General features: G+C 40.8%; 1 protein-coding gene and 1 long non-coding RNA gene across 3 annotated transcripts in view; one reads left to right on the plus strand and one right to left on the minus strand.

Annotated features, from left to right (window-relative positions):
* Nucleotides 1-25,564, plus strand: part of LOC109552287 (uncharacterized) — a 91,703-nt gene that overhangs the window by 52,865 nt on the left and 13,274 nt on the right. The gene's annotated exons all lie outside the window — the stretch shown is intronic.
* On the minus strand, nucleotides 964-2,757 carry OR6J1 (olfactory receptor family 6 subfamily J member 1). Its single transcript, XM_019948535.3, is given in 3 exon segments — nucleotides 964-2,244; nucleotides 2,246-2,305; nucleotides 2,307-2,757. Coding segments are annotated over 3 exon segments (975 nt in total). The 5' UTR covers nucleotides 2,703-2,757; the 3' UTR covers nucleotides 964-1,725.

The raw sequence follows: 25,564 nt of genomic DNA on the forward strand, positions 1-25,564 counted from the left end.
TCAGCTTATTCCTTCAGTAAAACATAGTACCTGACACTTAACATGGTACTTAACTTTGTACCAAGCCCTGTGCTAAGCATTCTAACATATATTAATACATTGATATTTATAAGGATTCTATGAGGTAGATACTATTATTATCTCCATATATATCTGAGTTGCAAAGAAATATTGCTTACTCAAGATCAAATGGCTAATAGCTGAGTTCTGAACCTGGGTTTCTAGTAGCTGTTCTCAGTCTTTGTGCTATACTGCTTCTAAAAATCATTGATGTCCACAGCATGCCTTGAAACTACTAGCTTTGCAGCTAGTAGGCTTCTGTTGTACCCATGCATATTATTATTATTATTATTATTATTATTATTATTATTTTGTGGTACGCGGGCCTCTCACTGTTGTGGCCTCTCTCGCTGCGGAGCACAGGCTCCGGACGCGCAGGCTCAGCGGCCTCGGCTCACGGGCCCAGCCGCTCTGTGGCATGTGGGATCCTCCCGGACCGGGGCACGAACCCGTGTGCCCTGCATGGGCAGGCAGACTCTCAACCACTGCGCCACCAGGGAAGCCCCCCCATGCATATTATTGTTCCTTTCAGTTGGCTTGTACCAAAAATCAGTTGTTTCTAAGCCTTGATGTAATAGTTGGACTTGTTATTGTAATGACATTTTAATTAAATAAAGATAAGCCAGTGAAATACGAGTATTAAAAACAAAGCTATTTCTATGAAAATGAAGTCAGTTCCTTTCAGTAGATTCCATATTGGAATATATTGAAAAAAAAATTGACTATTGAGGAAAAAAATTGTTGACTGAGGTGTGGGCAAGGACTGTGAAGACTGGCAAAAGACAGACAAAAAGCGAAAATGCTAGAATTCTGCTCACAGATAGTTTCTTAAGCATCTTTACAATTTTTGTGCTGCTGAAACCAATCTTGAAATTTCATATTATGAATGTGGTTTAAACAAGAAATACTACAACAGTCATTATATTCATTCTCAAAGAAAAGGATATTTATAGACTAGTGAGTACATATGTGTTTCTAGGTTTTAATTTCAAATAAATATTTAAGGCACATATAACATTTAAGTTGATATTCTGCTCTAACCTTTCCCCCACCCAAATAACCAACTATGTACTAGACCTCAATCTTTTTTAAAGGAAGTCTTCTAATGTGGTTATAGCCAGTAGTCTTGGCATCGTTTATTGACTTGACCTTCTTTACTGATTAGAAAGTCTACTTTAATTATCTGTTAGATCTTTATGTCTACTCTGCATTATCTTTCTAGGGTATCCAATTCCACTGTTGTATTTGTTTGTTTTTAAGTTAGTGTTTTTAATACCTGATACTTTTTTTGTTCAACGTTTCTTGGCCATTCCACCTCATTAATTTTTCTGTATATATAATATTTCTGAAGTCTATCATGAATATATTCTTACTGAGAGTATTTTTTTATCAATTTTGAAATATTCTAGTGAAGAAGGTATGCTAAGTTTATAATTATAACTTAAAAATGAGGCAAGATTAAGAAACTCAGGTATAGGCTAGGGTCAGAAACATTAAGACATACCAGACATAGCTGTGGTACGCTGAGCTTTCTGTACTCTGAGAAGACTGTGTGAGCCAATAATGATGCATGTGAGAAACCACTGTAGATTAGAGGACATGCTGAAAACTATCTAGGAGGGGATAGTTCATGGAGATCAGGACAGAAGCTGCATTTGCAGAGGTTCAGGCAAGGAGGTAACTTCCTCCCCTCCTCTCAGGTCCGGTACATCTTTGTAAGAAGAGCTTGTTCACCTGCTCCCTAAACACCTGCTTCACCTGTTTGTTCCTCAGGGTGTAGATGAAGGGGTTGAACATCGGGGTCACCATGGTATTGAGCAAGGCCACCACATTGTTCCTGTCCTCACCCTGGCCACCCTTGCCTGACTGGACATACATGAAGATGCAATTGCCATAGAAGAGAGAGACAACAGTGATGTGGGAGAAGCAGGTTGAGAGGGCTTTCTGCCTCTCCTTGGCTGAGGGGTTTTGCAGGATGGTGTGAAGGATGTGGCCATAGCAGGTGGCCTTCACGGACAGAGTGCCCAGTAAGCTGAAGTTGGCCAAAATAAAACCCAAAAGCTCAATCAGACTTGTGTCCGCACATATGAGTTCCAGGAGTGGAAAGTTGTCACAGAAGAAATGATTAATGATATTGGGGCCACAGAATGGCTGCTGAAATATGATGAAACTTGGAACGATGATGGATAAGGAATCCTGTCATCCATGAACAAAGAACTAGCTGGACACAGACCCTTTTGCTCATTGATGGTGACATAACGCAAGGGTTTACATATGGCCACATACCTGTCAAAGGACATCACTGCCAGTCGGTAGAATTCTGTGGTTCCCAGGAAGAAATAGAGGAAAAACTGAAGAAAGCAACCTGCCAGGAGGATGGTCCTGTATCTTGTCAGGATGTTGGACAGCATTTTGGGGAAGATGACCAGGGTGAACCAGATCTCCAGGATGGCAAAGTTGCGGAGGAAGTAGTACATGGGGGTGTGGAGGTGCCTGTCCATGAGGGTGAGGACCACGAAGAGGTTCCCCAGTAGAGTGAGGAGGCAGGTCAGGAGGAGCCCCAGGAAGATGAGCATCTGCAGCTCACAGGCATCTGAGAGCCCCAGCAGGACAAACTCGGTGACAGTGGTGTGGTTCCCCATGGCTCCTCTGACCTCTGCTGGGGATGGCCAATCAGAGGTGTGCTGCACCAGGAGTCGTGATGTTCTGGGGATCTGAGGACATTTGGAATTGATAGGAAAAAGTGGTGAGTGTTGCATTTTGAGTTGAAGAAGTCCTTTATTTTTGTTTTACAGAGCTCCCTTGGGGCTATCTTTCTCATGTATGGTCCCTGGTATGTCTATGTGTTAGAGGTGAGAGTGGTGTTGCAGGGGGGCCTAAGTAAGGCCCCAAACCAAAAATTATTCTTGCTTACTTTTGTTAACCAAAATTTTATTTCTAATTCTTCAACCATTACTTTGCCTCTAATATTATACCCTGCTTTCACTACCTTTCATTTTTATCTTTATTCTAATAATGGGTCTTCATCCATAAGTAGTTCATATTTGAGACTGATAACCTTTTGCTTAACTTAGCCATTCACTACACAGATCCATATCCTCAGGTAAACTGATTGAGAATGCATAGACACTCTGTTGCTAATTCAATATTACCTGAAAATTCGATGCCTTTCACTAGTATTTGGATTAATAAAAAGACAAGAGGAAATCTATGAGAGAAAAGCACAACTCTTACCAATCAAAAAGAGAAAAATCCAAGTAATGTATGCACAAATAAAAATTCCTTAGTGGGAGTTTGGTATTTAAGATTCTTAATGATCCATCCTCATATGATATATCCACGGTCTCCTTTGATTACATCCTCCCATGGGCTCAAGATACAATAAACCCTTTGTGATTTTTTTATTCTTTATCTATTTTATGCACCTATGTTTTAGCACATGGCATTCTTTCAACTTGGAATCATCAGCCTTTTCAAATCCTACTTATCCTTTAAGTCTCTCCTCAATAAGTGCTGTCATTTCCATGAAGCCTTCTCTTCTGAATGCCTGAGTCTCTGTATCTCTCATAGTTTTGTTATATATCACTCAACTTTTATTATATTTTATGGTTGTTTTTCATTTGTTGCTCAAAGATGTCTTTATTAATCTTTGCTTTTTATATAGCTCTTAGAACAAGTTTCTTGAAATAATCAGCTTTAGTAAATATTTACTGAATGAGTGAATAACACCTCAAATGTCTGTGAGTTGGATTTGGTGTTGTTTGACACAGAATAGGTTGAGGACATGTTGCTTATGTAGTACTTCCTAGAGGACAGTAACATTGCAGAGTAATATGTCAAGTAGTCTGTTAAAATGGCCCATCTGAAGAGGGTTTGCTTTTCCTCATTAGAAGGTGGAGATGTCTCCCCACAAAGATTCTCTAAGGGGAAACTCTCCATCTTCGAGACAGTCTGGAGTTCTAGCTAGTAAAGGGACAGAGGTCTGTTTGGGTCCGCTAGAGTGCTTCCAGCAGCAAACCAAAACCAAAACCAGAACCAAAACAAACATCCCCCCCGCAAAAAAAAAACCCAAACAGGACTTCCCTGGTGGCTCAGTGGTTAAGGATCCACCTGCCAATGCAGGGGACACAGGTTCGATCCCTGGTCTGGGGAGATCCCACATGCCACGCAGCAACTAAGCCCGTGCGCCACAACTACCGAGCCTGCGCTCTAGAGCCCACGAGCCACAAGTATTGAAGCCTGCATGCCTAGAGCCGGTGCTCTGCAATAAGAGAAGCCACCGCAATAAGAAGACCACGCACCGCAACGAAAGGTATCCCCCTCTCGCCGCAACTAGAGAAAGCCCACGTGCAGCAATGAAGACCCAACGCAGACAAAAATAAATAAATAAATGTATTTGAAAAAATCCCCAAACAAACAAACAAAAAAACCCCAACAAGAACAACAACAAAAAACCCCAAACCCTACAAAAGATCTCTTTTTTTTTTTTTTTTTTTTTGTTGCGGTACGCGGGCCTCTCACTTTTGTGGCCTCTCCCGTTGCGGAGCACAGGCTCCAGACGCGCAGGCTCAGCGGCCATGGCTCACGGGCCCAGCCACTCCGCGGCACGTGGGATCCTCCCAGACCGGGGCACGAACCCGTGTCCTCTGCATCGGCAGGCGGACTCTCAACCACTGCGCCACCAGGGAAGCCCCAAAAGATCTCTTTTTAAATGTCCACATCCCTGGAAGTTTCCTTCCTTAAGCATTATCAACTACTCCCTTAATGATCAGGCAGAACTGTAGCAAGAATTATTTACCAGTCACTGGAGAATAAGATTGGGACCCAGTTTAGGTACCTGGGATGAAGGAGATGCTAGGGGATATTAGTAGAGAAGATGAAATGGTAAACTGTATAAACTTCCTCTTTTTTATGGTTTTGCCTTCTCTTCAGCAAGGCTGCACTATTCAAAGTTATTCCACAAACTACTATTGTATATAACATTTGTTGACAGTTACTAAAGAACACAAAATAGTTGATCAGCCTCTGAGGATGTAACTAAGGGCTATTCCCCAGGGGTTATTTCTAGGCGCAATATTGCTTAGATACTCAGCGATTTGAAAAAGAGTTCTCTGTAGCCCAATCATTTGGTTCAAAGGTGAGCCCAGGCAGCCAAGAAACGTACCCAGCTCTTTCCAGGACAGAAGCAGGACACAACATGAATGTGATACCCAGACACATCATCAGGAGCTAATAGAATGAGTATCATTTAGGCGAAGTCCTGGTGGGACACACTGGAAGAGAAGTGGGAATAGAGACTAAGATGAGGAAGAGTTGGATGGTAGTGGAAGGTGAGGAGAAAGCTGTGGGTTCATACTGAATCATGAGCTTAGCACAGATAAACCATGAAAAGACATTGTGATTAGCCTAAGGATCTAGCTCATAGACAGGGCTGCTTGATAAACTTCTGTTTTTTTCCTGTATCAAATGGGAGGTCAACAGCCAGGGGGAGGGGCTTCCAAATACAAAGAGAAGGGGTCCACTTCATGAATTCAGGTATTTCTCCCTTTATCCTTCAGGCTTGGTGAGTGAAAGGGGAGACTTGCCTGGCAGCCTGAGAGCCTGGGCATGGCTGCACCATCCACTCACACCATTCATTGTTTTTTTGTTTTTTAAAAATTTTTATTTATTTAATTAATTTAGTTTTGGCTGCATTGGGTCTTCGTTGCTGCGCGCGGGCTTTCTCTAGTTGCGGCGAGCGGGGGCTAGTCTTCCTTGCGGTGCACGGGCTTCTTATTGCGGTGGCTTCTCTTGCTGCGGAGCACGGGCTCTAGGCGTGTGAGCTTCAGTAGTTGTGGTGCACGGGCTTCAGTAGTTGTGTCTAGCGGGCTCTAGAACGTGGGCTCAGTAGTTGTGGCGCATGGGCTTAGTTGCTCCGCGGCATGTGGGATCTTCCCGGACCAGGGCTCGAACCTGTGTCCCCTACATTGGCAGGCAGATTCTTAACCACTGAGCCACCAGGGAAGCCCCATTCATTGTTTAAGGGTCAGTCATGCAGTGGCCAGTGGGAAAGTCTCTATGGATGCCCTGGAGGTTCGTCTTGCCTTCTGGATAGTTCTAGCACACTTAGAAGGAGGGTGAGATCTTCTCCTAAGGAAAAGTGTTAAGAGTTTCACCCAGACTTGATGCTCTCCAGAGCTTTGGGTTTTCCAAGGGGACAGTTACACAGAGCACAAGGTGGGACAGGCAAATCTCCTCAATGTGAGTAACTTAATGGTTCTGCCTGGATAAACGTTGACTTGCCTAGCATTTACCTGGACGGTGGGGCTGAAGTTACAAATGAGACCCAGTGTGTGTGCTCGATGTGCCACATCTTATAAAAATTAGCGAAGACAAGTGCCAGGAAGAGGACGGTTTGGGGAAGCCATTGCTGCTCTGCCATCCTCTGCAGTGCCATGGTGGAGATTACCCTTCAGGCCCAGGGTTAGGTGTCTAGCAGCCCTCTGAGAAAGTCCCAGTCAGGCCATTCCAAATACACTACTCACAGGATTCCAGAAGATACCTGGTTCACATGGGTATTTCTTGTGCTTGCAATATTGTCTGTGGGCTCTAAATGCAGATCTTATTCTTTAAGAATAACTATTCCTTTCCAAAGTATCCTGAATGGTCAGCTGGCGTTTCCCGGATGGGAGAATGGTTTCCTTGGACTTGGTCATCATTCAGCTCACAGGATCTGATGAGTCCAGAATGTTTTGAAATTTTCCACATTTCAGCAAGCTCATCCTGGGAGAAGCCTTGGAAGAGTTCAGTTATCATTTAGTGGAATCTTCCTTCATCCTCCTTTTAAACTAATGGGGGTCATTTCAACTGATAAAGACTTTTATTACATTCTCACATTGGGCAAGTTTCTGCGAGATGGTATTTCTTCTGCGGACAATGGGGCACTGTAAGACAGTGAATGAGCTACTCCTGGAATAAACACATCTCTTTGTGGAGGTGACATACGGGCTGAGGGATTCGGATTGCAACTTTGTTTTCTTCAGGGATCTACTCTTCTCCTAAGTTTTATGGTGCTTGTGATCCCTGGAGAATTAGTATAACGAGCCTCACTCAGCTTCTTCCCAACTCTCTTGGCTGTTACTTACTACAACTTTGCAAACAAAAGTTTCACTTGTTTGTTCAGATCAAGAATAGCAGTTAATTTTAGTTAAAGTAATAAATCTAATTATTCCTCTGAAATTGGGGCTCCTGTCTAATATTAGGCAGTCCTATTATTACAGGGATGTAAGGAACCATCACAAGTAATATAGAACCTTGGCTAATCCTACCCTGGTCCCTACCTCACTGGGGCTAGGAGATGATAGAAGATGGGGTCCTAGGGGAAAGAGAAATAAGGGAAGGAAATGAAAAGGTTAGGATTATTTTTTCCCCAGCTTTATTGAGGTATAATTGACAAATAAAATGGTATATATTTAAAGTGTACAGTGTGATGATTGTGTACATCGTGAAATGATTACTACAATGAAGTTAACTAACCCATACATCACCTCACATAGTTACCATTTTTGTGTATGCATGTTTGGTGAGAATGCTTAAGATTTACTCTCTTAGCAAACTTCAAGTATAAAATACCATGTTGCTAGCTATGAACACCGTGCTGTACATTAGGTTCCCAGAACTTATTCATCTTATAGTTAGGAGTTTGTACCCTTGACCAATACCTACCCATTTCTTCCACCCTCCCAGGCCCTGGAAACCACCATTCTCTCTGTTTCTGTGAGTTGGACTTTTTAGTTGTTTGTTTGTTTAGGTTCCACATACAGGTGATGCCATACAGTATTTGTCTTTCTCTGTCTGGCTTATTTCACTGAGCATAATGCCCTCCAGTCTCATCCATGTTGTTGCAAATGGCAAGATTTCCTTCTTTTTTATGATTTAATAATATTCCATTGTATTGTTTACCTGAGATAAATAGACTGCCAGATATTTTTCCAGCAAAGATGGGTTTATTTGGGATCAGCAACTCGGGGTTGCAACCATGGTGAGCCGTGTGAAAATCCCTGCGCTACAAGGGAAGGAAAATGCTTTTATAGAGAGGAAAAGGAAGTTGGGAGGGCTATAGTAAACAAAGCGTCCATGACTTTTCATTGGCTGAGTCCTTGCCAGGAAAGAAAGGGAGTCTTTCTTCTTCCTGTTGGGCTTTGCTATCGTCGCAGGGTGTGAGAACTCCCCCTTCTGGTCTCTCAATTCTATTTAACTGAGATTTCTGCTTATTAATTTTTTTACATTTTATATATATATAAACCATATCTTCCTTATCCATTCATCTGGTGACAGACACTTAAGTTGTTTCCTTAGCTGTTGTGAGTAATGCTGCAAAAAACACAGATTGCCGATATTTCTTTGAAATAGGGGGACACCCGGGATGCACTGGGCCTTAAGGGCTACTACTGCCGCTGCATGCTGCTAGCCCACTGGACTTGATAGAGAAGCTGCTCAACTCTGCGTCCCTGGAGAAGTGATCATGGACCATGGAAGTCAGTGTCTTGCCCACAGTTTTTTCCCCCAAGGTGTGGGGAGCTGGAAGCAATGCCTGCCCACAGCCCTGTCAGTGTGTGGCTCCCTCTCTGGAAAGAACCATCCAGTAAAGGTCTTTGAGGACCACAAGGAGGTCCTAACAGTTAAAAAAATGTTTTTGTTTGTTTCCTTTGGATATTTACTCAGAAGTGGGATGGCTGGATCATGTGGTAGTTCTATTTTAATTTTTAAAGAAACCTCCATGCTGTTTTTCATAATGGCTGTACCAATTTCCATTCCTAACAACAGTGTACAAGTGTTCCCTTTTTTAAAAAAATATTCATTTATTTATTTGGCTGTGCTGGGTCTTAGTTGCGGCACATGGGATCTCCATTGCCACGTGCAGAATCTTCATTGCGGCATGCGGGATCTTTAGTTGCGGCATGCGGGATTTTTTTTAGGTGTGGCAAGCAGACTCTTAGTTGCGGCATGTGGGATCTAGTTCCCTGACCAGGGATCAAACCCGGGCGCCCTGCATTAGGAGCATGGAGTCTTAACCACTGGACCACCAGGGAAGTTCCAACGGTTCCCTTTTCTTGACATCCTTACCAACGCTTGTTCTTTCTTTCTTTTTTAAAAATAATAGCCATCCTAACAGGTGTGAGGTAAGAGGTGCCATCTCACTGTGGTTTTGATTTGCATTTCCCTGATGATTAGTGATGTTGAGTATATTTTCATGTACCTGTTGGTCATTTGCATGTCTTCTTTGGAAAAATGTCTACCCAGTTTCTTTGCCCATATTTAAATGGGCTTATTTGATTTTTTGATATTGAGTTGATTTTTCATGAGCCCAGGTATCTCTCTCGAACTCCAGAACCATCTATCCAACTATTTACTGAAGAGCTCTACCTGGGTGCCTTAAAGCCAATGTGTTAAAACTGACTGGAACCTAAATTGGAAAAGAATTTGAAAAAGGATACTTGTATATGTATAACTGAATCACTTTGCTGTACACCTGAAACTAATACAACATTGTAAATCAACTATACTCTAATATAAAATAAAGATAAGAATAAAACTGACTGGAAGAATATACCAGAGACCAATAAAACAACAATACTTGTTGCAGGTGGTAGTTTGGGGTAGAGAGGGACAGGGTTGACAACATGATTTCTCACCATATATCTTTTAGATGAATGAAAAAATGTGAATGTATCATCCTCCTCTCTCCCCCCATCCACTTCTGCCCAAACTTGCCCTTTTCATGTGTATTCCTGTTTATGTGAATGGTATCATCATTTCCTTGGTCACCCAAGCCAGAATTTGGGGAGTTTTCCTGGACTCCTTTCTCTCCTTTACTCTCTTACCCCAACTTCTGTAATTTTGCCTCAAAAATATCTTGCAAATAAATTTCCTCTTTTTTCCATCCCCACTGTTATTGCTTTAGCTTGGGTTCTTTTATCTCTTACTTGGATTTTTTTTTTTTTGCGGTACGCGGGCCTCTCACTGCTGTGGCCTCTCCCGTTGCGGAGCACAGGCTCCGGACGCGCAGGCTCAGCGGCCATGGCTCACGGGCCCAGCCGCTCCGCAGCATGTGGGATCTTCCCGGACTGGGGCACGAACTCGTGTGCCCTGCATCGGCAGGCGGACTCTCAAACACTGCGCCACCAGGGAAGCCCTCTTACTTGGATTTTAATATCTTTCTCACTTTAGTTCCTCACATTCTACTAGAGTGATCTTTTAAAAACACAAAACAGGTTATAATATTTTCCAGCCTAAAATCATTGGATGCCTCCATTAACCTTCAGAGTAAAATGTAAGCTTTCTAGTGTAGCATCCTTTTGATCTTGGGTTCACCTACTGCTCCAGTTTCTTCTTCCATGATTCTTTTTCCATAGCTTAGTCTTCAACCAAACTGCCTGTCCTTCTTGAAAATATCAGGTTCTCTCTGGCCTCCATACCTTTACATATGCTGTTCTTTCTACCTGAAATGCCTTTCTAACTTTGGCAAAAATCAGATCGAGTTTTCCATGAGAAAACTTTTCTGAGCAGTTCTCCCCCCACCCCCAGCCCAACCACATTCCTCTCATCTATAAATATAAATTCTGATATTGCACTAAATATAATATTATCACTGTTGAGTTTTTCCTCTGTATTTCCTTACTAGCTGGGTGACCCTGGACAGATCCTAACATCAGAAATTGAATCATATTTTTCTTTGTCTTTCAAACATCTGGCACAGTACCCATGTGGTGGGTTTTGAATTGTTAACCATTTTTTTTTTATGGGTATTTCTTATCCCTCTGAGCTGTCTTATTCCTCCCATTTCGGTAAGAAAACTGGGAAAGAAATGTTACTGCAGAAGGCAGAATAAAGCCTTTTCAAGTTTAGGACTCAGGGCCTAGACAAAACCTGATGAGTCAGGGCAAGGCTTCTTATTTCCTGAGATTCTGCATAACAGGGGAAAGAGGAGACTTGAAGAGGAAAACAGGATAGCTCAGAACTGCTGGGTCCCCGGGAAGGAGCATTGTACTCTGCCCTTTCCCAACCCCAGGCTGAGTCTAAGCGGGGAGATGACAGAACCCCACATAGAGTTGTGGGTCTGAGAACAGAGAGCACTTGTAATTTGCTTTCTGGGAAGGTCCAGGGCAATGGCCGTACCTTAGGGGAAAAGTGGCTGCATAAAATTCCTAGGCAGGTGGGACATTTGAGACCATCAGAGAGTTTCCCACAGCTCAGAGAGGTGCAGTAATAAAGGCTAGAGTGTCTGAAAGGGGCATAGAGATAGCAGGGAGAGCCACCCAGCCTGCAAGGGCCTCCTTGATGCGAATGAGGAGCAATGTACCTGCTACCTATGGACTGATGACCTAGGGCAAGATGGGAGGGTCCAGAGGACCGTGGGCAAAGGCCTCCTTGTCTCCTCCCAGCTTCCTCTTAACTTAGACACAACACTGGAGAAAAGTGTGCTTGTGGGAGAATCCAGAACTGACTGATATTTAATTTCTACCATCAGGTTAATGGGCCATCTAGGGAAATTAAACTGAGTTTTAAGAATAGCAAGGAAATTAAATTTGGTATGCACGAGTTTGTGAACTAAGATTAGTATTTGCTTTACCTGGCATCATATAGTGTTATAAATCAATTAATTCAATATTAATATAAAATTTACAAAGGAGTAGAAGTACATATCTTAAATTGCTATAAGTAAATTTTGCAATATAAATATAATTTAGATTATTAATCCTTTCTCAATAAAAATGTGAATATCATGAAGGACTTTGAAATGGGAAAAAAAAGATTACAAAATTAGTGAGTGTCCAAACTCACTCATTCAGGTCATCTCTGCCTTCCAGTGTTTTTAAGATGTTTTAGCACTTCGTAAATTGTAGAAAACTAATCATAGTGTAAATTATTCTTGTCTGTAGAAAAACACATGGATTGTGTTTATTAGAATGCGACTGACAATTTTCTGTAGATAGACCCAGTGTGCATGTATTTGCAAATTCATTTCAGAATTTCGTATCTCTATAAATGTCATTGCTCTTTGAATGCTTCTTTAAGCTAGTTGTAACATCTTACCGGTTTCCCTCATAAATTAATGAGTTGTTAAATAAAATCTTTGACATGAGTTCGTATAGCTCATGCTTTGAGAAAATTCTGCAAGAATTGACCTCTGAAATGTCAACACAGCCTGCTAGAAGTGATTTTAGGGAGAGACAGAGAGTCATATCTTGGGATATCTCTTATTAGGACAGTTGCCTACTGTAGGTTGGAGCACTCTGCTATAATAGCAAAAGTAATTTGTAAGAGGTTTTCAACATTTTAGTTAACAGATCAATAGATGGAAACAGAGAAAACCGCTTAATCACAAAATGCAGTGAAATAGACTGCTTTCACTTCAGCAAAGTCACAGTTTTCCTCCCACAGTGTGTTCTGCTGATGGATGTGTTGAAATAAACATGTGACTTGAGAGAGATATCTTCTGCATGGTACAAACTTTATTATGCCAACATCTGGCAGCTGGATAAAATGATAGTTAAGACCTGGAGTCAAATCACTCTTTAAGCCTCAATTTCCTCATTTGCAAAATGGTGTGTTCTGGTTACAGTTGCAGTGTAGCAAAGCACCCTGAACTTGGTGGTGTAAAATGTGAGTCGGGACTTCAGGAAGGGCTTGGCTGGGAAATCTTACCTGTAGGGTCTCTCATGAGACTGGGACTGCAATCATCTGAAGGCTTGACTGGGCTGGATGTCCAGGATGGTCCACTCACATGGTTGGCAGTGAAGACTGGTTGTTGGCTGGGAGTTCAACTGGCACTATTGATTAGAAATATCTACACATGGCCTCACAGCATGATGGCCTAACTATACTAGGAGTTCTTAAGTTGTGGCTGGTTTTCCCCAGGACAAACATCCCAAGAGCCTGGTAGAAGTTGCAAGGCCTTTTCTGACCTGGCCTTGGAAGTTATATGACATCATTCTACCATACTCATTTGGGTAAAGCCTGCCCTGGTTCAAAGTGAGGGTATATAGGCCCCAACCTGTTGATAGGAACTTTGGCAAAGTCACATTGTGGAAAAGCATTTGGGATGGGAGATATAGTTGTGGCCATATTTAGAAAATACAATCTGCCACATGTAGATAATATTATTGCCTATTTCATGAGGTTTTGTGAGTATCAACATGAGAAATGGTCTTAATACAGGACTTAATCAGCATTTAAATACTGATTTAATTGCTTAATTAAGTGCTTAAGTACTGATTAAGTACTTAACAACACTTAAGTACTTAATCAGTACTTAATATAGTGCCTGGTGCATTGGAAAACCTCAATAATTGTTGCCATCATTATTACTTCAGCACTGCCCTTTGGACAGTTTTTCAGTTTGTGGTAAACACTATTTTGATTTTCTGAATTCTGGTTCTCAGAGAAATCTGATTAAGATTAGACAAAGGCCAAAAAATACAAGTGAAATTGAATGGAAGTGTATTGTTGTTACCTTTGAAGTGTCTTCTTGTCACTTTAAAAATTCTGAAGTACAGGACAGCCTTTACTTGGAAGTAAAATGTCCCAAATTGCAGAGGGGGTGGTGATTTGTGACCCTCTTACTTGCTTCGAGGTGATGAAAATGCTTTGGATCCGAACTTGCACTAGAGCATTAGCACCTATTGCTTTTGGCTTTGTTTTCTCACTGTTAAATCTGTTGTAATGAAGTCAACGTAAACTTTCTTATCAAGGTTTGCAGGACTGTTCTTTATGACTGGAAAAGTCACAGGGTTTCAGATGTTTTGAAATTTAGCAGCAGTAACTTTCCCTTCCCAGAGCGATTTGAAATGAACATCCGAGACAATGAACTACCTCTGACAAACTCAGCTTGTGCTTTGTTGTCATCTGTGATGATTTACATTCCCCTTTCCTTGGCTGTGAAATCGATGTCACAGCTGCACTAGGTACTGGGCAAATGATGTTCTTTTTATCTGCTTTAAATATGAAACTGTGTTCTTATCACTGTGGGTTGAAGGACATCTTTGTACCTGAACACTTTGATGTGAGGGTGATGTCAAACAGATTTTGACTCAGATAAATATTCAGTTGTGCCAGGAATTACAAATAGAATCTTGTGACCTTGTTTCAATTAGGAGAAACGTGGAATGAGTTAAGGAAAAATGTATTAAAATAACATTTTTGTTTTCTTTTTGCTATAAGATAATTTATGTTCCTCATAGGAAATTTTAGAAAATCCAAGCAAAAAGAGAAAAATAAAAATCACCTGCATTCTTACCACCTGGCTGCAATAATTATTCACATTTTAGAATAAGCATTTGTGCATATACACATTTATATACACCACAGATTTTAAAATAATGGATCGTGATGTACATGTTATTTAGCATTTGGATTTTTTTTTTTAAATAAAAAAACTTGATAGAGTGTGGGGATCTTTCCATGTCAGTAAATACATAAAATCAATTTAAATTATTTTAATCAGTTTCCTATTTGTCTCTCTGCATTTAGATTGTTTCCCATTCCCACAGTTACAAACATTATAAAGTATATCCTCGTACAGATATTTTAAAAATTTGTTTAAAAAATTATAGAAGTAGTACACATTAAAAAATTCAAATATTGGGCTTCCCTGGTGGCACAGTGGTTGAGAGTCCGCCTGCCGATGCAGGGCACACGGGTTCGTGACCCGGTCCGGGAGGATCCCACATGCCGCGGAGCGGCTGGGCCCGTGAGCCATGGCCGCTGAGCCTGCGCATCCGGAGCCTGTGCTCCGCAACGGGAGAGGCCACAACAGTGAGAGGCCCGCGTACCGCAAAAAAAAAAAAAAAAATCAGTTGAGTTTCTATATGCTAATAAAAAAGTATCAGAAAGAAAAATTAAGAAAACAATCCCATTTACAATTGCATCAAAGAGAGCAAAATACCTAGGTATAAATTTGACCAATGATGTGAAAGACCTGCACAATGAAAACTGTAAGACACTAATAAACTGAAGAAGAAACAGACAGAAAAAAATGCTGTTATCTGGCATTGGAAGAATACTGTTAAAACGTTCATTCAGCCAAAGTACTGTACACATCCAATTCAATCTCTAACACAATTAAAATAGCATTTCTCACAGAAACCAAACTAACAATCCTATCATGTGTGTGGAACCAAAAAGGACCCCAAATAGCCAAAGCGATCCTTAGAAAGGACAGCACAGCTGGAGTCAACTCACTCCATGACTCCAAACTATACTATGAAGCTACAGGAACCAAAACAGTGTGGAACTGGCACAAAAACAGGCACATGCACCAGAGCAATATAACAGAGAACCCAGAAATAAACCCACACGTATGTGGTCAGTTAATTTATGACAAAGCTGCCAAGGACATACACTGGGGAAAGTCCCCTTAATAAATGATGCCAAGGAAACTAGATCCCACACACCAAAGAAAGACAATGGGAACTGTCTACACCGCACACAACACTTCCTGAAATCCACAATATTCCACATGGAGCCCTTCCTCTGCTGGCTCCTCTGAAAATGGACCCCCCTCAGCAGTCAGCCACATACAAGAAGCTTCTCCCCACTTTCTCTTCACCTTTTACTTCTGGTGGTGCCTCCCAGCCAGTCCTGAAGACAGTGGGCTCCTGTCTGCATGGGTGAGGCCCAGTGTTGTCCAGAAACTGAAGCTCCAGTGTGTCCTGAGGAGACCCACCTCCCATCAGTGTGGACTCGGCCAGGCATTGTCCCAAAGCCAAAGCCCTGGCGAATCCCAGATCCAGTTCAACCAAAGTTGTGATGCTTATTGGCCTTACGGAGTCCACATGTTATTGAGACACCGTAAGAAGATTACATTAGGAGCCACCATCTCTTGAATGCCATGGATGACCTGGCGTGCAGCCCTGAGGGTGGCGCTGCTGAGGCCATGGGCGGAGTGGGGGGCAGGGGTGGGGTCAGACATCTGGCTGCCCTCCTCTTTGGCTCCAGGACAGCTCACCGACTGCGGAGTTCCGGCCCTGTGGGGACCCGGGCTCCATTCCTGCTTCAGGTCAGTCCCCCTGTGCCAGGATACTTTTAATAGGTAGTGATGACACAGCTGGCTATCCACCTGGAGGATGTAAACTTCCTCTGTGTAAACAAGGACTTTGTGGCTCTAGAGAGACAGTTTCCTCTGTCTTGGTTATTTTGATTTCATTTGAGACTGGTGGAAATGAAACACAATTTTATTTTCTTTTAGCTTTTTATTTTAACATAACTTTTGATTTATAGTCAAGTTGTAAGGAATTCCCATATATCCTTCACCCAGATTCCCCATATGTTAACAATGTACCACATTTACTTTATCTTTTTCTCTCTTGACATATTTCTCTTAACATAAGTTTAATAATTTCTTAATATTTATACTACTAATATTATATATTAATATATACAATACTAACAGTACATATAATCTAATACAGCATAGTGAGCTTAGTACATTAAATAGCCTTTCATATTTCCTGTCCATATTTCTGTGGTCATCTTGAAAAAAATTTTAACATAACATAACAGACCATACTTTGCAACTTGCTGATGTTCCCCTAAGATTTCTGAAATCTAGATCCACATCCTGGCTCTCTCTCTCTTTTCCCCTTACAGTTTAGTTGAGTGAACCGGTCATTTGTCCTATAACATGCCCACAGTCTCTGCTTACTCTTTGCATCCTTGTGGTGCTGTGCAGCCCATTCCTCTGCCCCTCTGTATTCCCTGAAGACTGGTTGTTTGATGTAGAGTCTTGATCAGATTCAAGTTTGATTTTCTTGTCAAGAATATTTCATACTGTTGTATTCTAATTCTTTCGTACTTTCTTTAGTAGCTGGGATACTTCCATAAGGAGAATATTCATCAACTATTTGGTTATGCTGTCTAGATTGTTTTTAACTTTTGCAGAAGGGAGTCAATGAATTATGGTACCTAGCTCAATAATTAAAAGTTGTTTGGGCTTTTTATGGCTTATGAAGAACCACATCCGAATACCAAGCAGGAGTTCATTGGCAGATGAGATTTACTGGAAGTGATTCACAAATATCATTAATAAACTATTATTATCTCCTTCACTTAGCTGTGCCTCATGACTTCACCTATTTAACTAAATCCAGTTCATGATTCTTGACATACTTTAAGGTATTCATTTAAAATGAGTAATGAAATAATTTAACAGTGAATCACCTTTACTTATGTATTTTTATATTGAATAGCAGGAAACCAACAGAGAAATTTGTCACTTTTGTTTGAGAACACAGTTAAATTTATTCTTATTTGACTCTTCCACCCTGGTTGATTAACCAGCTGTGTTTAATTTGAAAGCTTTTGAAATTAAGTTTATCAGCACAGGACAAGGCATTTTATAGTACAGCATCTGGATTTAAAAGTGTTTTAAGTCCAAGGAGATTATTTTTACGGCTTTTCATTAGAGCTGACTCTCTATAGCTGAAAACTACATTTCCAAGACTGCAGCATAACTAGTATTCTGGATGAAATCTAGATTTTGTACATGCAGAATACAGAATCTGGAGCTGTGTTATGTGGGGAGAGTGGCAGGGCATGAGATAACCGTGTTCCAATATGGTTCCCGGCAGACAGTGTCACTTTTCCTGCTCCAGCAGCTTCCTGCAGTAGAATTGGCAGTGCACCCCATCACAGCAGAGATAGTCTGGCTAAGCATTCCTGGAAGTCCTGCTTAGATCCTATTCTTCAATTCCTTCCAGTGACTTTGTAAACCACACACAAAAAAATCACTTTCTGTTTATACCAATTTGAATGATTTCTGTTATCTGCAACCTATTTCTCACTAATAATAAAGCTATTGATTTTTGTGTATATATTTTTTTTGATTTTTGTATATTATCTTTGTACTGAGCCATCTTACTCAATTTATTTATTGCCTGAGATAATTTTCTGGAAGTTTCCAGTTAAAAATTGTACAGTTGTCATCTCCTCTTTGCTAATTTCATCCTGATTTCTCTTGAATATTTGCACCATATATTGTAGGCAATAGTGAACATTTTGCGGTTTTTCTAACTTTAATGGAAAGCTTCTAGTCTTTCCCAGCTGAAAATAATTCTGACTTTGGAGATTACAGATATGTAATGTTATGAAGGTATTCATCTTTTCCCATTTTATTAAGAACTTTCTAAGCTAAAAAAAATTAAGAATGTAAGTTGGTTTTTATAAAAAAATTTTTTCAACATCCATGGAAGTGATTAAAAGATGTTTCTCTTTTTTTCTATTTGTATGATGAACTATATTTATAGATTTCCTAATATCGAATTGTCTTGCATTCCTTGAAAAATCCCACTTGGTTATGGTATCTTATTTCTTTTAATGCTTTACTGGATTCTTATTGTGCCCATTTTGTGATTTTTGCACTGATACTCATAAGTGAGTAGTTTTCCTTTTTTTGTACTAGTTTTGCTGTTTTCCTATTGCTATAATGCTTGCTTTATGATAATAATTAGAAAAATTTCCTTATTTTCTGTGCTTAGTTCTGTGAAATTATCTGCATATGGCGATTTTTGGCAGGGAGTACGTAGAGGGCAACTCTGACGACTTTATTCTATTCTACTTCTGTACATTTAGATTTCCCATCTTTTCTGGGGTCAGTTTTGATCCATTTCATACAAGTTTTCCAATGTATTTGGATATATGTGAGCAAAACCATATATATATATATATATTATGTCTTTATATATACGTATATGTATATTTCTGCTGTATCTGGTTATTTCTTCCTTTCCTATGTGGTGTGTTTGTGCTTTCTCCTTTTAAAAAAAGTTAGGCTCACTAATAGTTAATCTGTTCAGTTGATTTTCAAAAATCAGTTCTTGTATTTGCTGTTTTTAGTTATAAAAATTTATTACTTTGTGCTTTTCTCTATATTAATTCCTTCCTCTTAATTTTTCTTCCTAATTTATTGTTTTGCATACTCAAGTCATTAATTTTTATTCTTTCTTGTTTATAAGCATTTTAGGCTATGAGTTTTTTCCTGAGCATTTATTTAGCTATATAATTCCATATGTGAGGTAATAATAATAATAGTGGTAAATAAATCAGCCTCTCATGAAAATAGTTTACAACTTTACATTAACACAGTCTTCTGAAAATAAACATTTTAAACACATATGGTTTCCTATAACAAATATTTTTAATTTCAATGTTACAAGACAACTATCTGTGGAAGTATTTTTTTAAAATTAATTAATTAATTTTTGGCTGTGTTGGGTGTTTGTTGCTATGCGCGGACTTTCTCTAGTTGCAGCGAGCGGGGGCTACCTTTTGTTGTGGTGCACGGGCTTCTCATTGCGGTGGCTTCTCTTGTTGCGGATCACGGGCTCTAGGCACGAGGGCTTCAGTAGCTGTGGCATGTGGGCTCAGTAGTTGTGGCTCTCGGGCTTTAGAACGTAGGCTCGGTAGTTGTGGCACATGGGCTTAGTTGCTTCGCGGCATGTGGGATCTCCCCGGACCAGGGCTTGAACCCATGTCCCCTGCATTGGCAGGTGGATTCTTAACCACTGTGCCACCAGGGAAGTCCCCATGGAAGTATTTTTTAAAAACTCTTTCAATAATGTGGGAATGCTCCTTGGTCTTTTTAGTTGACTGATTCAGACAAATGCTCAATTCTGTAAGCACAAGATCCAGGGAAAAAAAAATGTAGATTTCACTAAATTTTCGAGTAACTGATATGTAAATATTTTTACTGTCTTCTTATCTATCTAACAAGACTCAGTGGTTGGTTTATGACTCTCTATTTTCTTTTTTTTTCACATCTTTATTGGAGTACAAATGCTTTACAATATTGTATTAGTTTCTGATGTATAACAAAGTGAATCAGCTATATGTATACATATATCCCCATATCCCCTCCCTCTTGAACCTCCCTCCCACCCTCCCTATCCCATCCCTCTACGTCATCACAAAGCACGAGCTGATCTCACTGTGCTATGCAGCAGCTTCCCATTAGCCATCCATTTTACATTTGGTGGTGTATATACATTAATTCTACTCTCTCACTTCATCCCAGCTTCCCCTCCCCCTCTGTGCCCTCAAGTCCTTTCTCTATGTCTGCGTCTTTATTCCTGTGCTGACACTAGGTTCATCAGTACTGCTTTTTAAAATTCCATATATATGAGTTACATACGGTTTTTGTTTTTCTCTTTCTGACTTACTTCACTCTGTATGACAGATTCTAGGTCCATACACCTCACTGCAAATAACTCAGTTTCGTTCCTTTTTATGGCTGAGTAATATTCCATTGTATATATGTGCCACATCTTCTCTATCCATTCATCTATTGATGGACATTTAGGTTGCCTCCATGTCCTGGCTATTGTAAATGGTGCTGCAGTGAATACTGTGGTACATGTATCTTTTTGAATTATGGTTTTCTCAAGGTATATGCCCAGTAGTGGGATTGCTGGGTCTGGTCGTTCTATTTTTAGTTTTTTAAGGAACCTCCATACTGTTCTCCACAGTGGCTGTATCAATTTACATTCCCACCAACAGTGCAGGAGGGTTCCCTTTTCTCCACATCCTCTCCAGCATTTGTTGTTTGTAGATTTTTTGATGATGGCCATTCTGACCGGTGTGAGGTGATGCCTCATTGTGGTTTTGATTTGTATTTCTCTAATGATTAGTGATGTTGAGCATCTTTTCATGTATTTGTTGGCCATCTGTATGTCTTCTTTGGAGAAATGTCTATCTAGGTCTTCTTCCCATTTTTGGATTGGGTTGTTTGTTTTTTTGATATTGAGCTGCATGAGCTGCTTGTATATTTTGGAGATTAATCCTTTGTCAATTTCTTCATTTGCAAATATTTTCTCCCATTCTGAGGGTTGTCTTTTTGTCTTGTTTATGGTTTCCTTTGCTGTGCAAAAGCTTTGAAGTTTCATTAGGCCCCATTTGTTTATTTTTGTTTTTATTTCCCTTACTCTAGGAGGTGGGTCAAAAAGGACCTTTCTGTGACTTATGTCATAGAGTGTTCTGCCTATGTTTTCCTCTAAGAGTTTTATAGTGTCTAGCCTTACATTTAGGTCTTTAATCCATTTTGAGTTTATTTTTGTGTATGGTGTTAGGGTGTGTTCTAATTTCATTCTTTTACATGTAGCTGTCCATTTTTCCCAGCACCACTTATTGAAGAGGCTGTCTTTTCTCCATTGTATATTCTTGCCTCCTTTGTCAAAGATAAGGTGACCATATGTGCGTGGGTTTATCTCTGGGCTTTCTATCCTGTTCCATTGATCTATCTTTCTCTTTTTGTGCCAGTACCATACTGTCTTGATTACTGTAGCTTTGTAGTATAGTCTGAAGTCAGGGAGCCTGATTCCTCCAGCTGTTTTTCTTTCTTAAGATTGCTTTGGCTATTCGGAGTCTTTTGTGTTTCCATACAAATTGTAAAATTTCTTGTTCTAGTTCTGTGAAAAATGCCATTGGTAATTTGATAGGGATTACATTGAACCTGTAGATTGCTTTGGGTAGTATAGTCATTTTCACAATATTGATTCTTCCAATCCAGGAGCATGGTTTATCTCTCCATCTGTTCATGTTACCTCTGATTTCTTTCATCAGTGTTTTATAGTTTTCTGAGTACAGGTCTTTTGCCTTCTTAGGTAGATTTATTCCTAGGTATTTTATTCTTTTTGTTGTGATGGTAAATGGGATTGTTTCTTTAATTTCTCTTTCTGATCTTTCATTGTTAGTGTATAGGAATGCAAGAGATTTCTGTGCATTCGTTTTGTATCCTGCAACCTTACCAAATTCATTGATTAGTTCTAGCAGTTTTCTGGTGACATCTTTAGGATTTTCTATGTATAGAATCATGTCACTGGCAAACAATGACTGTTTTACTTCTTCTTTTCCAATTTGTATTCCTTTTATTTCTTTTTCTTCTCTGATTGCTTTGGCTAGGACTGCCAATACTATGTGGAATAATAGTGGCAAGAGTGGATATCCTTGTCCTGTTCCTGATCTTAGAGGAAATGCCTTCAGTTTTTCACCATTGAGAATGATGTTTGCTGTGGGTTTGTCATATATGGCTTATTATGTTGAGATAGGTTCCGTCCATGCCTACTTTCTGGAGAGTTTTTATCATAAATGGGTGTTGAATTTTGTCAAAAGCTTTTTCTGCATCTATTGAGATGATCATATGGTTTTTATTCTTTTTTCTTAAAGCCTCTTTATCAGTGTTCTCCCTTTCCTTCAAGGCAGTTTGTTACATTGTTAACTAAGGCTTATAGCTTTTGTCTTCTGTTATAATTTTTAACCAAGATCAAATTAGTGAATATCAAACTTATATATTTCTGATTTCAATGTTATTATTTTATGAATGAATTATTTTAATATTTCACCTTGACTATAGTCATTAATTAGGTTTCTTGTGAATATTTGAAACTTTTTCCTGTCTTTAGAAATGTCATCTATCCATAGAAGCATAGATGCTCACTAAGAGTTAAAAAGTTGCATCAGATGGTGGGTTTGGGGTGCTCATTGTACTATTTTTTTTATGCTTTCCTGTGTATTTGAACATTTTCATAATAAGAAGCTGGAAAAAATCAGATCTTTTTATATAATTATAATAGACATCTAAGAATGCTTCAGAAATGATCAAAGAAGAGAGGGAGCTGGCCATTGGAAGGGACACAGTGGCTGTTTGAATTATAAGCAGACAGTTGTTACCCTCTGTTGTTTTTCCTCATGGAGAGTGGAAATGCTCTGGTGTGTGACAGGAAATATTTAGATTGGGTAGTAGAGGGAATGGCCTTCTGTAGGAGACCATGCAGCTGCTTCCCCCTGCTTGTCTTTAAGAGCTCCATAGATACTCTCTGTGTCACATGGTGGAGGTGAGGTGGCTATCCCTTTGGTTGGAGAGAGAAGACAGTTGAATCGTTTCTCAAACAGACCCAGGGGCAACTGCAACTCACATAACTGTATAGGGTTAGCCAAGACGGTGTCCAGTGCCCTGAAAACAGCAAGGATGTAGATCAGGTTCTGCCTACAGTAGCCCTGCTGAGCTCCACAGATTCCCTCTGTGGATTAGCCTCTGCCTTGTATCTCACCCAGAGCAGTTCCGTCAGAACTCTGAGTACAAGCCAGGGAGGGGCCCTGGAGTTCACAGAGCCCAGCTCTTTACTCTTCTGGGAATGAAGAGTTCATACCAACCAGGCACTTAACAAAAGTATGGGATTTTCCAAGAGAAACAATCCTTATGACATTGGTCAGGCAAATTTCCCTGACAGTAAAAAGTCATTCACAGGACTTCCCTGGTGGTCCAGTGGTGAAGACTCCGTGCTTCCACTGCAGGGGTCACGGTTTCGACCCTTGGTCGGGGAACTAAGATCCCGCGTGCTGTGAGGCACAGCCAAAAAGAAAAGCAAAGTGTCATTCACCCAAAAGATAGTTGGTGCCCACTATATCCAGAGCCATACTGAGACTATTTGGGCTACAGGATCGTTTCCAGAGTGCCATGTATTGTAACATCTAGGGGGACGGGTTCTGGATTCTGACCTGGTTTTAAATCCGGACTCTTCCATTAACTAGCTATGTAACTTTGGAAGCAAGTGCCTGTTGGTCTCTGTGCCTCAGTCCCCTCCTCGGTGGAGTGGGTTTCAGGATTGCAGCACCTAGCTCATAGGGTCTGCTTGGAGGATTCGGGATAACATGTTTGAAACACACGTAATAAATGTTCAGTAAATGTTCACTATTGTTATGTAGCCTGGTTGTGTTGCATCCTCTGACAAACCCCACGCTCTTCATTTTCCAACCACTCAGCTACCTTAAACAGACCCCAAGTTACCTCAGGGCTGAGAAGCAGCTACTCTGGGATTTTCCTGGTTACCCAGCTGGAGGGGGTTTCCAGGCTCTCAGGCGCTTCTTGCCTTTCTAGCTTCATCAGAACCATTACATTCTCAGCTGAGAGGACTCTGACCCTTGCTATTGGGTTCTGTGGGTGAGGGAGCAAGAGAACCACCCTGTGGCGATGGCCTTGGGATCTGTCCTCCTGTCCTTTCCTTTTGAGCTGTAGGTGTAACTGTGGGTGATGAGATTTTTTTAGCTCCACCATGGGCAGCCCCAGGGGTCCTGCTGTATTCACCTTCATCTACATTGAGGAATAACATCCCTACCAAGGCCTGGGTGTAAGTCATTTTTGGGGAGACTTTGTGACTCCATGTGCATCTAGTACATAAATGTGTTTGGATGGTTTCCCGGTTTCTGTGGAATTTTGAAACTTGGAGACCCAAGTATGGATTCACTGAGGGAAACTTTCCCCTCTCTGGAGTGAAGTTGTGGAGCTTCTCTGGAGACGCATTACAACATTGTGCTAATAAGGCCCCAGCCACCTCAAATCCCTTGGCTGTTGATTGCTCTAACTTTGAAGCTGGAAGTTTGCCCTTTTATCCCCCAGTTGCAGAGCACAGCAACTTTGGGCAAGTTTAGTGAGTCTGGTTGAGGGAGTGAGGGAAGAATGGCAGGCAAGGCCCTTCCAAGGGCTGGATCAGTGGGGTTATGACCATGGGCATTGTGTGGCTGTGATGGGTGGGAGTGGTCCACGTCCAGGAGCTACAGGATGATTCCTCCTGTGTCCCTTTCCTAGGAGTCTGTGTCTGCCCCTCCACCTCTTCATCCACTGTGTCCACTGAGCTTGCCCACCCAGAGTGGCCTTCTCAAAACCTGGGCCCATCTCAAGGCATGGGCCTCCACACCTACAGCCTCTCTCTGCTCAATGTCACCTCTTTAGATGGGCTTTTCCTGTTCATCATGTGTAAAACAGAGTCCCTTCTTATCCTTCCCTGTCCCCTTACTATGCTTATTTACTTTTATTCATAACACTACCTGACATTTTATTTACATATTTATATTTGTCTGTCTTCCCTACTAGAAGGAAAGGGCAGAGACTGGTCTGTTCATTGCTGTGTACTCTATACTTAGAACAGGCTTGGCACAGAAGAGGTGCTGAATAAGCATTTTTAAATGAAAACAAGAAAGCAAAACACCTCTTTCCCAGAGGAATCTTTGCAGAGGAGAGTAGCTGTGGGATCTGGGCAGAAGAGGAGCTGTGCATTTCTTGCAGCATTTTTCAGGGGTTTTGGGTGTGAGATGCAGGAGTACCTTTTGAGAAGGGGATGTGAGGCATGAGAAAACCAAGGGTGAATCATTTAGAACAATTCTCATCCTCTTGGGATGATTGGTCTCTCTCTGAGAATGATACCAGTTGACTCGAGATGTCTTCAGCACCTTTGATTACTCCACTGAGGTGAGCGTAATATGTTCTCATCCTTGGACCTCAGGAATGGGACCTAAAGTAATTTGAAGTATGGAGGATGAATACTCAAGAATATAGGCTTGCTTCCAGCCAGACAGGACCATTCCTTGTTTAAAGCACAGTTACCCTTGGTCTTCCTGCTTTTTCTCCTGCCATTTCTCCTAACAGGAGTGCTCTTCTGCTGCTCCCCCTTTCCAACTGCTACCTCCTCTTCTAGAT

The sequence above is a fragment of the Tursiops truncatus genome, chromosome 2 (genome assembly GCF_011762595.2).
Source record: "Tursiops truncatus isolate mTurTru1 chromosome 2, mTurTru1.mat.Y, whole genome shotgun sequence".
NCBI lineage: Eukaryota > Metazoa > Chordata > Mammalia > Artiodactyla > Delphinidae > Tursiops > Tursiops truncatus.